We start from the raw sequence: 19219 nt of genomic DNA on the forward strand, positions 1-19219 counted from the left end.
AGGTCACAGTCACACGAAACGTAGTCACAGTCATGTAGTGTTAAATGCTTAGAGCAACCACAAGGTGGCAGCATTTATTACGGGTTTTTTTTTTAGCAAGATGCAGTATTTGGAGCAAGTGTGTGAGTTAGAGAGAGAGAGAGAGAGAGAGAGAGAGAGAGAGACAGATAGACAGTCACGTCTAGAACGTACCAACCAGTAAGGAGAGTCTCTGTCTGCTATAGTTAGCCTGATGTGGTATGACATACATAGTAAATATAATGTTTGTACTGAATGAGTGTAAATGAATGAAAGGTAATTCATCTTGGTGTAGTAACAGGAAATGGCTGCTTTTCATGCATTTACACACCGAGACTTGACTAGACGTGAATTTGCATATTTTATTAGACGAAACAGGATGCATAATAAAATAGATTTAGACTGCAGTACAGTATGTGAGGGTGTCCGGTTTTTCATTATTGTCAAAATAATATTCTGAGGGGTTTAGTTAATGGAGTAAGTTAGATTAAAAATAATTTAAAGATGTAATGGTTTAATGAAATGGCTCCTTAGTTATCAGGTGCCTGATGATTAGTATTTAGTGAAGCTCTTTCTGGAGAGAATAACGGCACTGAGACTTTACTGACATATTTAACAAGCTTTGAGAAACTAAAAACAAGGCTTCAAAATCCATGGATAGTTTAGAAATGGTGTCATGAGAGAAACACAAATCTCCTCTTTTATTTTGTTCACTTATTTTGCAAATTAATATTATGAATATCTGACTATGAAGACCCATTTTGTGTGTTACTATTTTGAAATGCTACTGGGAATTGCTGGCTCATTATAGCCATATTGAAATTAAGAGTGCACATGCTATTTTGGTATTGTTTGCTATCCTGCGCTAACACAGGAGTTTAAAATCAATAAAAATTTATTTGTCCATCTGCTTCTGCTAATTCGGACAATATTATTAAGGGATTCTAACTGACTGGAACAACAGAAATCAAGAATACAAACAAAATTCATGCCATAAAAATACATGCATTGAAAATGGATTTACAAGGAAATTATAAATCTGGATTGAAACATGGAGAGTGTAAAGGCTTATGGATGCAGAAATTTCATAATGTCCATTTGGGATGCAGTTGTTTGGCAAAAATGTTGACCCACTCCTGCATACAAAGCATTTTACATTTACGGCATTTGGCAGAGCGTATTGAGGGTTAAGGGCCTTGCTTAGTGGCCCATAAGACTATAAAAATGTACATTTTACGTTATGAATACTTGCAGAGTACTTTATAGTGTGGGATTTAGTATTTGTACTGATGCTCTTTACAGTTAATACAATTCAGCATAGTACCAGTCACATACATCGTCATGCTACAGTTTGAAACAGTGGCACAAATGACCTAATGCAGGTCAAGCCCATTTTCATCTAAGTTCTTACAGTGGGAATTTCTGTCCTCTGTGATATTTGTCTCATTGCCTCCCTGTCAGTCTCTCACAAGACCTGATTTTATGTAAGGGGTTATACTCTCATACAGTGTGCTATTGTTTTCTGCTACCAGCATCACATCCTGTAGTATTATGTGTGTTTAACTGCATTTAGGTTAGTTACCTAACAAACAAAGAAATTAAATCCAATTTTGAGTAGATCCTGGCAGAGAGAGAGAGAGAGAGAGAGAGAGAGAGAGAGAGAGAGAGAGAGAAAAGGAGAGAGAGAGGGTTTAAGGGCACTATTTCTACTGCCCTATTCATGCTTGATTTTGGAGGTCATTTGAGAGAACTGCAAAAGTTTACCAAGAGGGAGGGGAGGGTAGGGGAGGGGAGAGAGTCAGAGCAACTCTGTTGAAAGAAAGAGCTGCCAAATTCCAGAGCAAACAGTCAGTAACGGAAGAGTGATGGAAACACGGGGAAGTATACAGAGCGAGCCGATAGATCCGAAATATTTATTTTCACTTTTGGAAAAACAGAACAGAAAAATGTTGCACAATAAGTATTAGTGCTTGAGCGGTGCAGGAGAGATGTGAGGCCTGTTGATACTGCAGGTGAAATGCTCTACAGATGCTAGTTAGCATTTCAGAGGCAGTTCCTGAACAACAGACTGCTGCAATGAGTATGAGCCGGGGTACACGAGTCGCAGGGTCTCGAGGTGGAGGAGTCGTTCGGGCCGTGTCTGTTAGCCAGAACAGCAGAAAGAGGCAGAGGAAAAATGCCCATGCAGTTTTCTGCTGGCATGGTGGTGTTTCAGAGGAGCAGTACATCCCAGCACGACGGCATTCAAGCTGCAGGTAAGATCTCGAGCGTAGGTAGTTAAACAAAGGCATTCATTCAGCGTTGTTTGTCTTGGAATGGCACATCATAGAGTACAAGAAGAAAGAACATTTTCTGATCGTTAATAAAGGTCTGAGTTCAAATTTAAGATCAAAATGTGAGTTTAATAAAATAACAATTAGGATAGTATTCTTTAACCATACAAGAACTAATAACAAAACCACAGCAGATGAAACTTAAAGAAAGGCCAACTGTGAACTGTGTCTTGAATATGGATACAGAAATGTATTTTAAACAATTCTATCTTGAAGCCATGAAGCCACATTCGGGCCATGATCCATGATTTTCATTGGACTTTTCCTTTTTTTTTTATAGTAGCAGTCACCTTTTCTTTAATAGTTATTTTCACATGCATTTTTGTGACCATGTTTATCAGACATTACTGATCTAGGATCATTCCCCATTTTTCTCTTCTTGAGAAATGTAATAATAAATATCACTTCAGCTTTTCTTCATTCCAACACATTATTTGGACTTTGCTTTTCTAATGCTTTCTTTTTCTCACCGGCTGTTTTTGGATAAGTAAAGATCTTGAGCTGTTGTTTGTTTTTGCTCTGTGGATTTAAGGTGTGAGTCACTGATAAAAGCAGCTACATTTATAAAAGCGCAGCTTTTAAAGCTCTGGAGTAAGTTTCCCAAGAGCACTGGAGTGGAACTCGACATGTCCGAGGTTTAAGAAATGTTCAAAATCTTAGTGTTTTTTTGCTTATGTATGCAAATCAATAAGTGTATGTCTTTGCATCATTTCATATTTTTTTTTATAATAAAATAAAAAATATTTTTATAATTCAAATGTTTTTAGGTAAAAAGTTATTTTTATTATTAAAATAGCTTTACATATGCACTTTTTTTTTTTAATTAATTAATTTATTTTTATTTGGATTAATTTTATTTTTTTGGTGGAGTCAAAAGGTTAGGTAGGTTAGTAATGTCCTCACGACATTTACATGTAAGGCATTTGGCAGACTTTATGCAACTGAGCAGTTGAGTGTTATTGGGCTTTGCTCAAGGGCCAGGCATCAGTATCAGTAGTCCAACACCTTAACCACTGAGCTACCACTTCCATACACAAGTATAGTAAGACAGGGTTGTGTGTGTGTGTCTGTGCATGTGTATGTAGGGAGAAATCTCAACGGCTGGCGACAGATGCAATCTTGGAACAAGAGCTGAATGAGCGTTTAGGACTGGGAAGCAATGACACACTAACCAGCAGTAACCGAGCTGACCTGGAGGCTGCTAAGCGACTGGCAAAACGACTCTACAACCTCGATGGGTTCAGGAAGTGCGATGTTTCTCGCCACTTAAGCAAGAAGTGAGTGAAATTACAAATACTTCTGCTCAGGTTTGAGCTGCATTTGAGACTAAAATATCTGAACCGGGGATCTACTCAAATCTATATCTTTATTATGTTGCTGTGTGTTTGTTGGCACAGACATTTAAGGCAGTAGGTCTCAAAATTATACTGGATATGTAATTTTTTTTATTTTTTTTTACTAAAAAGTTTAGTAACTTTAGACAACCGCTGTTAATATAATAGAAAATGTTTCAGTATATTTTTACATCATGTAATTGGTTCTCTGGGTGTAGGTTTGAGTAATAAAGATTTTAATGAGTACAATAAATACTTTTGACAGGACTTATTTGGCTACTGGGTTTAATATTGAACTATTGAATTATAGTTATTAAAACATTAGTCATAAAATTGTGAGGGGAAAAAAAAAATCATAAAAATAAATGGTGGCAAAAAGATATCCCCGGAGTTACTATTTGGATGAGAAGATATACTCCTGCAATAAAATAACATGTATGAAAGGTAAAAAAAATAAATGTTGAGAGGTATTATCTGCTGCATAATCTGTAGACTGTAGGAGTCCTGTGCCTCCCACCAGCACACATAAAAAAATTTCCACTTGCACCAGTTAAGTTATATTGCGCATATATCCGATCGGATTTAAATAAAGAACAAGTAAAAGGACCGGAGCTGAGCTCTGCACTCGTACTGAGCAGTTTGATATGACAGCAGGCTTCTGTTAGTCTTCAGACTTTTCCTTCTATATCTGTCCCTCTCTGTATCTCTGCATCCCTGCTGACAGGCTTATTTGTGCTGTTGGATCAGTTTTTTTGGACAGCCAGTACTGCTCTGTCTTTGTATGTTCAAGAGCTTTCTCATATCTGACAGATGCACCATGGGAACAGCAAAGCCCCTCGCCATGCTTTCCTGCCACACTTTTCTGGAAGAGCTTAATCTGACATTAATCTGTTGTTATTTGATTCTCTCTCTCTCTCTCTTACTCTCTCTTTGTTCTTTTCTCTTTTTTGTGTGTAGTAATGACTTCAGCAGGATGGTAGCAGAGGAGTACCTGAGTTACTTTAATTTTACAGGACTGGCTTTGGATCAGGCACTGAGGTTAGTGTGTTTAATGAGTTTTCATTAATGAATATAAATAATAGAAATGCTCGGAGACCGTCTGAATTTACCCGAATAATCTTTAAGGCACTTTAAGGCCTTAGTGTAGAGTAATATCTAGTACAATTGTGGAATCTCATAGACGACTGGATAAACTATAATTAGAAAAATGGCCTTTTGTTTGTTTAGTTCAACATGCACTCTGTTATTGTGCACTGAGATTCTGATCACATTTAAATATTAAGATATTTTAGAATTTTAAGGTTGGTGTTTTTTAAAATCGAATGAGTTTAAGATATTTTAAATTTGCATGCATTTTTTTTTGGTCATTTTATTTCAGGCTGTGGGCTTACCTGTTTTTTGTTTGTTTTGTTTTGTTTGTATTACTTCAGGACCTTCTTACAAGAATTTGTACTAAAGGGAGAAACACAGGAGCGAGAGCGAGTCCTGGCTCACTTCTCACGAAGATACCTTCAGTGCAACCCTATCCTCAAACTCTCTGAAGGTGTGCGAGATCTTGTTTAATACAATTGAATGCCGTTGTTTTAGTTATCAAAAATGTACAAGACAGTGGTGAGACCAGCCATGCGGTCTGGTTTAGAGACAGTGTCACTGAGGAAGAGGCAGGAGTCAGAGCTGGAGGTAGCAGAGCTGAAGATGTTGAGGTTCTCTTTGGGAGTCACACGGTTGGACAGGATTAGGAACGAGGACATCAGAGGGACAGCTCATGTTGGACGTTTTGGGGGCAAAGTTAGAGAGGCCATATTAAGATGGTTTGGACATGTTCAGAGGAGGGACAGTGAGTATACTGGTAGGAGAATGTTGGACATGGAGCTGCCAGGCAGGAGGCAAAGAGAAAGGCCAAAGAGGAGGTACATGGATGTAATTAATGAGGATATGAAGCTAGTGGGTGTTGAGGATGCGGAAGATAGGGATAGTTGGAGAGAGATGATTCACTGTGTCGAAAGAACAAAAAGAAGAGTTTTAGTAATCAAAAATAAGATGATGAGTATATAAAATGAATTGTACTAGACTGCTTTATCCTCTCACTTGGATCTCTCACTTAGTTTGTGTTATGGCCTGATTTTAAGGATTTCAGGGAAAGATTTTAAGGCTCTACAAATTCTGTAGTTTTGTTGACTAATAATTTTAAACCATTAAAAATTCTGAATGTTAGTAGTTCTAATTATATTCTAAATTAAAGATATGTTAGCATTCAATACAAAATATAGTGATGCACCCCATACAGCCTACATATACATGTTGTGTAAAATCTAGTCAGAATTTAGCGATTATCTGTAGTCTTCTGCTTGTACTGATAACTACATTGTTTTTACAGACAGCGTCCACACACTGACCTGCTCCCTGATGCTGCTCAACACAGACCTGTATGGCCAGGTGTGTAGGAGAGGCGGAAGAACCGGAGAAAGAGATGTTATCAATATTATTTTAACTGTTTTCTGAATGAAACCTGTTGCACACCTTTATTTCTAAATTAAACTATATAGCCAAAAGTTTGTGGACACCTGACCTATTTGAAGGCACACAGTTCAATACAATGTCTTTTTATGCTTTAGTATTACAGTTTTCCTTCACTATAAGTAATAGGCCCAAACATGTTCCAGCATGACAATGCCCATATTCACACTTCAAGCCATGTACTCATGGAGCTTGCAAAATTTGGTGTGGATAAATTTGAATGTCTTGCACAGAGCCCTGAACCTAACCCCACTGAACACCTTTGGGATGAACTGGAGCACCGACTGCACCCCAGACCTCCTTACCCAACATCAGTGCCTGATCTCACTAATGCTCTTGTAGCTGAATGATCACAAATCCCCATGGCCATGCTTCAAAAATTAGTGGATATCCTTTCTAGAAGACTGGAAGTCATTATACTAGCAAAGAGGGGACTAAATCTGGACTGGGATATTGGTTAGGTGTCCAAAAACTGTTGACCATATAATGTATATTAACACCTAATGGGCTATTTACAAGGTGTTTGCATCTCATAAACTTCTACCCTAGTGTTTATTTCTTTTCTAGCAAATTACAGTCGGTTAAAATCAAGAAATATTTAAACCTTTGGACAGTTCCTTTTTATAGTTGGGCTTTTCTGCCCATGTCTCTCTCGAACACAAACACAAGCTTAACATCTCCTGCTGGGTTCCTTTGCTGTGAAGTGCCAAAATTGATTTGGTAAAGCGGCTCCCTTCTGTCTGTGGATCAAAAAGCATCCAATCCAAAATAGCTGTAACCTTTCCCAACTTAGAACCAGAAACTAAAACATGAACTATGTCCACATTATACTCCGCTGTTCAGCAAAATCTTTCCAGACATTGCTGTAAAAATGTCTTCTACTGTATTTGGTACTTCCACTGGAGCTCTTGCTTCAGAGGGTTTACATAGAAAATATAACATGCTTATAGATGAGTGACAAATTAAAGGAAAACCAGTGACTGTTATAATGTGGGGGACATTTGTTTATTTTATTTAAGTGTTTCTGTTGATCAGTATTCTGACTGATGAATGAAATTTTTTTTATCATGATGGGCATGGTCTCTTGGAGCACTCCCAAACACAGGGCATGGTGTTCACTGGATAGTTCAATGAAGCTGTAAATAATTAAAATCTTATGTTGTGGCCTTTCACCAGACCTCAATTCGATTAAACACCTAGGGGCAGTTTTGGAGCAGTGAATTAAACGGACCTCTCTACCCCCATTATCCTAAACAGTAACTGAGGGAATATATTTTGGAAGAACAGTGTTCTCTCTAGTACAGATCCAGAGACTTCTCTAATCAGTGACAAAGCACAATTAACTGTTCTGGGTAGATTTAGGAGGCCATTACCTTGCTAAAACACTGTGTTGTTTTTTTCCATTAATTTGTCACCCATGTGTATGTAGTTGGCTATTCAAAAAACAAGAAAAGAAAAGAACTGATATGCATCTATAAATCTGGTTTCTGCTAACAGAATATTGGCAAGCGGATGTCCTGCACTCAGTTCATTGGAAATCTGGAGGGACTCAACAATGGGCAAGATTTCCCTAAAGAACTCCTCAAGGTAGATTACTAACGCTATTACGCAAATGCTGAACTCCCCGATGTAATAAGTAATGGACCTGAGCAGCTGTACACCTGGATTCCATGCAGTGCTTTAGCCTAGTGAGGGAGTCACATGTGTATACTTTATGTACTTACACAGCTATTGTCTATGTGATATAGGAGAAATGGGTTGTCTTGTGGGATTTGTCTGGTCATTAGGCTGTTTTTCATTAGATTTCATTATTCGATTATTGCTTTTGTGTCATGGATTGGAAAACTGGTGGTTCCTTTCATTAAGCCCACAGGCACAGTGCAAAGTCAATCAGCAGAGTCTCTGCTATTACTAATGAATAGTAACAAGGTTTCCGTCATTAAGCCCACCGATCACTGGGGTTATAGATTAGTTTTTCCGCAGATTGGATGTTTTAATCTAAAATGATCACCCAGTGTGATTAGCATGACTATCAGCCTTCTCGTTGTTTATTACTGGAAAGATTGTTTCCATAGTTACTGAACAACCCTTGCATTGATAACATGCATACAGTATGATAATACACATGAACAATCAGGTATCATTTATAGGATGGTGACATTACAGACTACAAAATACTGCAATACATTCCAGAAACCCTTAAAATTAGGCCAGTATTTTAGAAAAACATCTACACTGCCAGTTCTTGTGAGCTGTGTTAAAATCTTTCAGTACAAGATTGCTTGTAACGCGTAAATGGTATTGATAACTGCAAGCAACACATGTTTCAGTGGATGCATATATCTATATAGTATTGGATTTACTGGGTAATCATGCATTCGATTAGCTGAGAGATTAAAAACTGAAATTTCAGTGCTATTGCCTTCTGTGCACATGCTTTATTTAAGGACATTTTCATTACTTTCATACATGACATGATTTACACATTCGGTCATGTTAGAATGGCCCATATTTACTGATTTAAAGGATTTAATAAATAAACCCATTACTGACTCATTTACACTTATCTCTTCCATTTTCTCTTCAATGAGCCAAGTATAATTTTAACACTTGAATGAAAACAATACAACAGTTTGAAATCTAGCCATAAAATCAAATCAGATTTTTACACTGTATTGGCAAAAGTATATGGACACCTGACCCTCTCCAGTTCCTCATTTCACTAATGCACTTGTGGCTAAATGATCTCAAATCCCCACAGCCGTTCCCAGAAGAGTGTAAGTTATTATAACAGCAATGTGGACTAAATCTGGAATGGAATGTTTACCAAGCACATAAGTGTGTGATGCTCAGGTGTCCGCATACTTTTGGCCATTTAATGTAGGTGTGCATTATGCTTAGACATTTTCACTAACTCTTGGGAGAAGTGCTGTATTCACTGTTAAAGCTGTTTTTAAAGTGACTGTGCAAATCTAAGTTGATAATAATAGGTTCGGTCAGTGTTCTAAAAGTACTCATGATCCTTGCATTATTGCATAATTTATCATTATTATGTTCTAATGTCAGCCAGCCTCAGTCTCCTTTGCTGAAGAGATTCTCACTCCTTGTGATTGCAACAGAGAAGTACATTTATCTTTATAAACATTAGTTTAACATGCAATGTTTATGCAGTGTTAGCTGAGATGAAATTGTGCTGAAATATGCAATCTCCATGGTTTCAAAGCCAATACCGACACTGTCTCAGGACCTCAAAAATGTTTTGAGAGATTTTTTTTCCCTTCCTGTACAATTCCATTCAATTTTTTAAAGCACTGTCCATGGTGCTGAAGTCACATTGCTTTGGCTGTTGGAAGAGTGGGTAGAAAAATTGGGTGGAATATTGTGAGGATTTAACAGTTGTATAAATATTGCTGGTGTTCAATGGAAACATGCTAGCAGACTGGAACATTCTGAATAACAGAGAAAATCTCATCATGCCTATCATCTCTATCACACAGAGCAGGATTTTAAAAAGCATAGCCCTCTCTCTCTCTCTCTCTCTCTCTCTCTCAGTCTCTCTCTTCATGTCTCTTTTCCCCCTCCAGCTATCACTTTCTAACCCACAACAGCAGTTCTCACTTTATTTCCTCCTACTCTACCCATCTCTATCTCCTTTCTCTCTACTCTCGTTTACAGCAACAGTTCTTACTTTTCCTCCTACTCCTACTGTCTCACTCGCTTGCACTTACTCACAGACATTTTTGCTACTGAAACAAGTCATCGTTGAAACTCAAAAATGCCACAGCATCGGAGCATTTAGAGAATTTGTTTCCTTATTTGATGTAAGAATCTGTACTGAGGTTATGCAGTCTTTTGGGAGAGTGGGCTCTGCAGCTACATCATCAGTAATTGTGTCCTGAAGGATGCCATCATGTTGGGAAGCATGTGTACAGCAACACAATGCAGATATGTTAGACCACAAATGTAATTTGTGAAGCTGATCATGTTTGTATCTTACATTCACTAACACAAACACAATTTGTTTTAGCTAAGGCTTTCTTTATTTGCTACTTAAAACAAATTTTTTGTCACATACACAACCATATAATTGTAACATGCAGTGAAATGCTTTATTGAGTGTCAGCCTCATAAAAATAGAATCACCTAAGAATAAAATAAGGAATAGGAATAAAATTGTTTTTTTTTTATTACAAAATAGAATTTACTGTACAAGAGAGTACATTGAATAATGTATAAATGAACGCAGATCAGTGATGGAGTATGTTAATTATTGTGAGTATAATGCAGATGTGCTGCTGTTTGCAATTATAGTGCAATAAAGTCTGCTAGAGGTGGTGTAAGTTGAGTAGACTAGTCTGGGGAAAAACCAGAATGTTCTAAGTGTCTTGGATGAGGGCTCCGATGTAACGCTAGAAGTAGAGCCTCCTCCGCATCCTGTATGAAATGATCTTAGTAAGGAATAAACACTTGGGGCAATGCTACGGGAAAACAATCATCAGTAGGGTGTAATTCTGTTTGAAGTTGAGTTACTAAATCCCAGCGATTGATTATTTGATTATTTTTCTGTAACTAGGTTAAAGATAAGAACACGTAATGGTTTTTTTTTAATTGAATTGAATTTTTTTTAAAATTTTCTTGAATTGTCCAGTTTCACTGAACTGTTGTAGTCCATCTGTCTTATGGTTTAGTTTGAGATGCTTTTCTGCTCACCAGGGTTGTATATGTTGGTGATTCACCTTGGATCAGTCTGCTCATTCTCCTCTGACTGTTTTTCACCTAGTGGAAATTTCCCCTCACAGAACTAGCGCTCAGTGGATGTTTTTTATTTTGCACACTAGTCTATATAATCTATAGAGACTGTTGTGTATGAAAATCAGTTATTGAATTATGCAAATCAGCCAACAACCGTGCCCCAGTCACTGAGATCATTTTGCTGATGTTTGACGTAAACATTAACTGAAGCACTTGACCTATATCTTCAGGATTTAATGCACTGAGCTGCTTCGACATGATTGACTGATTAGATAATCACATTGAATGAATGTACAGGTGTTCCTAATTAAGTGGCTGGTGAGTGTATGTTATGTTATATTCAGCTGACCCAAATATTTCCAGATGGTCTACTTTTAAAGCATTTTTTTTTTTTTTTTGTTCAACTGTTCTGATTTTATAAGCAATGGTGCAGTGAACAGGAAACACGAAGCTCTTTATGAAGTATTTCTCTTTATAGATGACTGACAGCTGTGTATGTAAAGTATGATAAACTGTCTGTAAGCTGTAGGCGTTTCATTAATGAGAGCATTAAATCTTTTGTTTGATTCTGATAACAAACAGGCCCAACATACCATGCATGAGTAGCTGTGAAAGCTATTGTTAGGCTTCTCTGAGTGAATGAACGTGAATGATATTGGCTTAAAATAACTGTGGTGGCTTTCAGGTCTTTTGCTTCATATAGATGCAGTTTATTGGTTCAAGCATGGGTGCATTTGTTAGATCCTGCTGGTGCACAGCTTGCCTTTATGAATCTACTGAGAACCAGTATTTATCTTCTTGTTACTATATAAATCCAAGTCCGTTTTTTTTTTTGTCAATTTCTTTGTTTTGATTTTATTTCCTGTTGCAGCCTACGAGTCATGTTTGTGTAAATATATTAGAAATGAGTATTTCATTATGACGCCACTGCACTCTAGAGTTAGCCTGCATTCTTTCTGCGTTTGATTTTAACAGCTTTATACTGTAAAATGCATCCTGTTTTTCACACATTCCCCCATGTGCTGATTTTTCTGTGTCGGATCAGCGTTAATCATTTTTCTCTCTGTCTCTTTCACACGTAGCTTTGAGAGAGAACTAGTGCAGAATGTTAATCAGTATTCAGAGCGTGGGGCTGTGTGTGTGTTTGTGTATGTGAGAGTGTGTGTGTGCGTGTCTGGGTGTAGAGACAAGTCGGATGGATACGATTGGCTGTGCAGTAGCCAAGTGCCGAGGGAGGGAGATATGCATTGAGAGAGAGAGAGAGAGAGAGAGAGGCTGAGAGAGACAGAGAGGTAAGGGGAGGGTAGAGAAGAACTCGCAGCCTCAATCAGGTCTCCCCAAGAACCGGCCACTTGCCATCAGCTACCGTGAATGGACGGGAATCGAGACGCTCATTTTCAGATTTGAGCTTGAGCGCCTTATCGAGATTAACACGGAGCACAGGAAGGGATTATGAAGAATCGTTTTTCTGCGTCTGGATGGCCTCAGTGTACCTCAACGGAAAAAACGAAAGACAAAAAAGGCTTGAAGCGATAAATGTTTATGGAGAAAGCAGGCAAACAAGAGACACGTCTTCTAAAACCTGAGGTCTGTTCAGTTCTTCTTACCCGCAGGACGAGTGGAGTGAGGGAGTGGAGGCGAAGAACCTGAAACCCTGATTTTTCATCTTTTTTTAATGAGGCTGTGTGATTTTTACTGTGATATCCTAATTACGTGGCTGTTTCTGTTTATATTTTAGTTGTTTAGTTTGATGTGCTTGGTTAGGGTTCATTTTGATACCCTGCATGTTTGATGGAAGACATTTAAGTCGCATCCACCTCTGTACAGTGTGTTTTTGTGTACGCGTGGGTGTGTGCTCACTTGTGTTTCCACCCCTTGCATCCATCTGTTGGATTCTGGCTGCGCTTTCACACTTCTGCAAGTATCCTTTGCCATCTGTGTGTGTGTATGCATGGCTTTTTGCCTCCTGTTATATCACCAGTCCCTTGTTTTTGATGTGGGAATCGGATTGGTCGGGTCCCAGAGTTGTTTTGGTGTCGGGATATATAGGCTATAGATTGTGTTTTTTAATGTTTCATTTATTTACTCCATCAGGTTCAGGCTGTTCAGGTCAGCTTTACCACAGAGATCAGATCTTCTGACATCTTCATTCCATTTCCTGTCTTCTTTAAGGGCATCTTATTTTTTTTCAAGTGGGTTGAACAGTATCATATCAGTTGCATCATTTTTAGTTGAATTTGTGTGGAGTAGGTATGGCTCCATTGCACTATTCATCTTTTCATTTCAAGTGTCTTTGGAATTCACTTTATCGAGTTTGTGACAAACAGTTGAGATAACATCATCTATAATGAAGCTGGATTATAACCTGACCACATCAATGCCTCTGTTTTTTGTTTTTTTGTTTTTTTTCTTGAAAAGGAAAACTGATGTCACTTATTACCACATTTTAAGGAATTTGTGTGTGTTTTTTTTTTTGTTTTGTTTTGTTTTTCTTTTCCAAAAAAAACTTCTTCTCTGAAGGTCCACTTTCCTGGAGTTTTCTTTCTCCTCTGAGCTTCAGCTTGGAGTAAACATTTATTGATATTTTTTCAAGACTTTCATCACTGGACTTTGATTTTCCAGTCTGAAAAAGCCATCGTTAGATTGAACCAACACTGCCAGCCGAGACCTTGGCTTCACTGTGTGAATCCTCAGGATTGGCCTGTTTAGCTCCCTTTAACCCGTTTCCGTCATCATGATCGGGGTAAACAGTCTGCACTCAGCAGGACGCCTGCGCTCTCGTTCTCTCTGTTCTGTACGTTACGGGCGAGACTTCCGTATGATGGACCCATTTCGTTACCCGCGTACACCACGATCACGATCTCTCAAGCCACTAGTGTTCCCTGACCTGCTGGGCAAAGCTCAGGATGGCCAGAAACACCCACAGTTCCGCAAAAGGAAGAGGGTATGCTGTTTATCGGTCTCAGTTTCCTTTGGCATTGCATGCGTGTCTTACCTGTGTAGGATTTATAATGCTCCTTCTCTTATTTAATCATCCTCTCCTTCAACACATTACACATTTCCCATAAGAATAAAATAGAATATTAAAACATATTTCCAGTTTAGCTATAAGTTGTGCTGGTTATGCCTTTCCATTCCTTTTAAGAATGTTTATCTATTCTTAATACATATTAGAAGTTTTAAATTTCAGAATATTTATTTATTTCGTTTTTGATTGCTCATTTGATTTGATGATCATCCTCGTGTGCATTTAGCCCAGAAATCATGATTTTCATTATTTAAAAAAAAAAAAAAAAAGGAGTAGTGTGTGTATGTGTAAACTTAGCTACTATATATATATTATCATTGCACCATGTTTTAAGGCAATCGCATAAACCAAATATATTCTAATGATAATATAAATCTCAGTGTCTGCATGTTATCCCCTTGTGTGTGCTCTTATTGGAAAATAATTTTTCAGTAACAGCATACCCCAAAGTGTTTTGTTCCTCAGCGATTTGTCAACAAATACAGCTTTATTTATTAAAAGAAGGCATGAAGCACTAGTTGAACACTTCAATGCTTGCGTTCAATGTTATTGTTATTGACAGTTCTTTTTATCACTTGCCTTATGGCAGCTCTAAACAGCTCTTCCCTGATTGGCCCCATTCTTTTCTTTCACTTGAATTTAGTAAGACTAAAAAAATGCCCAGCTTGTCATGTTAACAATTAATGATAAGCTCCTCTGTTTCTAAGACTGTCCCATGGTGGAAAAACTACTGAATGTTCCAAATCACTGACACTCAAGGCTATAAGTGATAGATAGAAATAAATGTCTCTTTATAGAATTATTATACATTTTTCCTTGTTCAATATCTTCCCTTTTTTTTTAAAAACCCACTTAGATTATCTTGACCATCTGCCGTACAGGTCCCTGTGAATGAGCTGTAACTATGGAAACCATGACGTATCAGAACAAGTGCATTAATAGAAACCCATCATTTAGTGTACAGCCGCAATTATTGTCAGCGCTGCGTTGTTATAGAAAATTAATCTAAACGTCTAGAGATCCGAACACTCGGTAGCACGGTGGTATAATCGCCGTTAAGACATGCGTGTCATATGTTATCATTTTGCATCTCTGAACGTAGGCAAAGACATCCTCTTTACATCCGTCAATCCAATCCAATTTCATTCTGACTGCTAACAGCTGTCTGTGATGTCGGAGTAACGACGTTAAAGACAGCGTCACGTTGGATCAGACAATGGATCAGATTGCATTGATCCTGCTTTTTCACAGGTGGTGTCCACTTTAATTAGCAAACCCTGAGGACCTGTTGGTACCAGTTACTGAAAAGCTTGTTACTGATAGCACTGGGCAGTTAGAGAAGCTGTTAATTAACATGGATGTGTTAGGATTAGTATTATATATCATGTGGTATGAAAATGGATTAATCTTGCTTGGAGAGGGTTTCATCATCAGTAATAGACATGTTGAAAGTTACATGGCTAGTCTTAGACAATTTATGAACTATAACCTGTATGCATTAAATGTTTCATTATTAGTATTTTTGTGGTGCTTGTTGATATTTGTTGAATACTGCTTCGGTATCATGATACGGTTTTTATATTTCTTACCTCTACTGATCCGTTAAGCACAAATCATATAATATGGCGTAAAATTGTGCTGTTTATAATATTACATCTATGCTGAATGCTTAGCGCTTTGTCGCATTATTTATTCCTGTTCTGATCATAATTCAGATTGTGTGTCCTTAAAATGTCAGCCATCACGATGCATTACTCAGCTGTAATGTTAACATATGGAAATAATCCATTTTGCAGTGCACTGTATTATGAAATGGATATAACCTCAAAATCCATTTCAACATCACCATTAACGTTACTCCTTGAATTAATATGCCGTGCTTGAATTGATGTCTGGGCTTTATTTCTTTTCATCTGCTAGAGCAGACGTGGAATAATCAATTCCTTGAGCGTAATTATCCGAAATGACAGCAGTCATATTCGCCGGGTCCATCGCGTATCATTCCGAATTTCTAATTAAAGCTGTGGTAGACTGCTATTAATCACAAATAAGACGTTGTTGCCACATGCAGTAATCATTACCACTGTCTTTGATCCTCTGAATTGTCTTGTCTACCCAAACATATCTATAGAAAAGATACTAGTGTTTCTATACCACCATCAGAGCACAGGCAGATACTGTATAACACACTCAGCATAATATTTGTATCTAATTCCCCTGTTGTGTGTCTCTGCAGGCTCTCTACAACTCCATTAAGAACGAGAAGCTTCAATGGACAATGTGAGTCTGTTCTCTCTTCTACTGTACCTGCGCATGGTTTCAGATAGAAAATGGATCCTTTTACATTTCACCTGTCTATAAATGGCTGTTTCTGTACTGTGAGATTACAGGATTTGCATTAAAAATGGTAAAGTCGTCCTGAAGACGTTTGCAGGTTAGAGCTTATTGTATGATGCGACCATTGATAAAATGAGACATGTAAGTACGAGTGTGTACAGTGATGACGTCTGCCGAGATGATGCTGTAAGGGGCGTTGGGTAGGAGCATTACTGTGTCAAAGATTTCTATTCTTGCTTTTGCCATCGCAGTCACCAATTAACATCCCTGGCTTTCCTAGTGCTGTTGCCATGGTTACGCCTCCATGGCTACCGCTCCATAGCAGCAGCTTTTCTTCTCCTTTTTCTGATCTGAATTCATTCTCGCTCGTACACACACACACACACACACACACACACAAAAAAAACAAGCAAAAACACACAGCAGTGTATAGCAGTAGCTCTTTAGAAACCTATGGCTGCCTTCTTATTTCCAAAGTAAAGGTGTGCATGCAGTCCTGCCTTAAAATAGTCTCCGTTTCTCTCTCTTTGTCTCACTCACTCATTCACTCGCACACACATGCATACACACAGACACACACACACACATGCGCACATGCACGTTGTACTGCAGCAGAACATGTACCCCTGAAAAATGCCGGTCCAGATTCTGCTGCATATCACAGTGAAATGATTTGATGCTTTTCACAGTAGTAGTAGTGTTATGTTCTCATACGCTTGCTGCTCCACATGCGTATGTGTTACACTTTCCATGCTATACATTATATATGAAGAGTTGTGGGCTGTTTTGAGGCAGCGCAGTGTGCTGGAAGTCTCCATATGTTACTGGAGAGCACCGGATTGGAGATAGACAGACCATATGAGTGAATTCGTTGAGGAGGCAATATATAGAAATGTAAAAGGTTGCTTGGTAAAACACAGGGATGAAAGGATGCCGCGTGTCTTAATGTCAGTCATCTGACATGATTTTGTAACACTGACAAGTGCTTTAATGTACATATGACATCTCAGCTATCATTCCTTTATTGTTGATTCTTTACGGTTGATAATATTATATAATTGAATGTATTTTTTGATGATTGTAATTTCTATCTATCTATCTATCTATCTATCTATCTATCTATCTATCTATCTATCTTTATTGATCTTGTGAGGGAAATTCTTGTGTTATAGCAGCATGGTCAGTACAACACAAAGATACACAAAATGTAAAATATGAAAACTATTCTCTCTCTCTCTCTCTCTCTCTCAGTATATGTGTGTATGTATGTAAGGAAGTTTGTACTGCTGCAGGATCCAACCAAAAAATGTGTGTGTGTGTGTGAGAAGACAATATCTTTTGTTGGATCCTTAACAGTTTCCCTCATGCGATCAATTAGATAGATAGATAGATAGATAGATAGATAGATAGATAGATAGATAGATAGATAGATAGATAGATAGATAGCAATCATCAAAAAATACATTAAATTATATATTATCAACTCTAAACTATATATTTGTTACTATGTATATATTGTGTGTGTGTGTGTGTGTGTGTATATATATATATATATATATACATATATATATATATATATATATATATATATATATATATATATATATATATATATACATATAATAATGTGTGTGTGTGTTTTATGGAGGTTTGTATAGCACACTGGTAGGCACAGGCAAGCATTAAATTTCACAATTTATAATTTAAAAGGACCCAACACCCTCAGAGAAATCTGAAAGAGGAATGACCTCAACCATTTGATACACAAATTTTTTATAGATATCGTTTTTTAGTTCTATAGATATCGCACAGGCATTTAGGAAATGGAACCAAGGTGCCCTTGTCAATCATTGGCTACCAAGCAAGGTGCATCTTTGTGTCTGGCATCGCCTCTAGCACATTTTGATGTGTGTGTATATATATATATATATATATATATATATGTATGTATGTATGTATGTGTGTGTATAAGTATACTTGACTCCATCGTGCAAACTCGAATTAAATGAACAGAAGTTTGTATCATTTCTTAATGTTTAGTTGATTGTTGGAGATGGTTGTGGGAAAGTCAATGATTCTTCATGGGGCCAGTGCAGAATTGGAAGGCATATCGTGCAACTGATTTAATCGTATGTGTTGAACATCATCTCTCTCAAAAGGCTTACAAAGTCCATGTCAGGTGCCATCTCATATAAAGAGTATTTAAGAAGTTTGTTTCTCCAGTGTGTGAGAAGTGTTGAGTGGTAAAAAGTTGCCTGAATTCTGGTATCTTTTGCATCATACTGAATGAATGATGTAAACACCATGAGTCCATGGACTCATCCTGTTTGGTGTGAACACGGCAGGCCAATGGTGGCATTGTGATGTAAGGATTTTTTTTATTGCTCTAGCTCACATTAAGACCTCGTATAAAAGTCTGAATGGCACAGCATATCAGAGTATGGCTGCAGATGAAATATGTCCTTAATTAGCTGAACTATGCTATATTTATTACTTTATGTTAATGACATTACAACAATAGACACACATATAATTATCTGCATTATTAATATGAGTGGCAAGGGTCACAGCCAAGTTATAATTATGTTTTGGGATGATGACATGGAAGCATCTCTGAATTATGACAGTATATGGATGATGTGCAGGTACAGCATGTAGTGTTGCCACCAAACAGCTCTAGGGGCCCAGGTTTGATCCGGAGCTCTGGGTTACTGTCTGTGTAGATTTACTGTATGTGATGTCCTCGTTACTGCATTGGTTTTATTTCTGGGTACTTCCTTTTCCTACTTCCTCCTAAATACAGGGTGTATGTCCACCTAGCACCTAGCAGATAGGTTCTGGATCCACTACAACCCTGAACCCTAAAATGTTAATAAATGAGTGAGTTTTATTTACTTCGA

At 37.7% G+C, this 19219-nt stretch overlaps 1 protein-coding gene across 3 annotated transcripts in view; it reads left to right on the forward strand.

Moving 5' to 3' along the window:
• The window catches only part of LOC131363715 (PH and SEC7 domain-containing protein 1-like), a 45127-nt gene that overhangs the window by 14614 nt on the left and 11294 nt on the right, over positions 1-19219 (forward strand). For 2 of the 3 annotated variants that reach the window (XM_058406532.1, XM_058406531.1), the window contains 6 exons: positions 3437-3628; positions 4643-4723; positions 5116-5228; positions 6063-6121; positions 7700-7789; positions 16219-16262. In XM_058406532.1, coding sequence (XP_058262515.1) covers positions 3437-3628; positions 4643-4723; positions 5116-5228; positions 6063-6121; positions 7700-7789; positions 16219-16262 — 579 coding nt within the window. Of the gene's footprint in view, positions 1-1838; positions 2274-3436; positions 3629-4642; positions 4724-5115; positions 5229-6062; positions 6122-7699; positions 7790-16218; positions 16263-19219 lie in introns of those variants that run through there. The other variant, XM_058406533.1, reaches the window with a different exon arrangement.

The sequence above is a fragment of the Hemibagrus wyckioides genome, linkage group LG13, assembly GCF_019097595.1.
Source record: "Hemibagrus wyckioides isolate EC202008001 linkage group LG13, SWU_Hwy_1.0, whole genome shotgun sequence".
NCBI classification, from domain to species: domain Eukaryota; kingdom Metazoa; phylum Chordata; class Actinopteri; order Siluriformes; family Bagridae; genus Hemibagrus; species Hemibagrus wyckioides.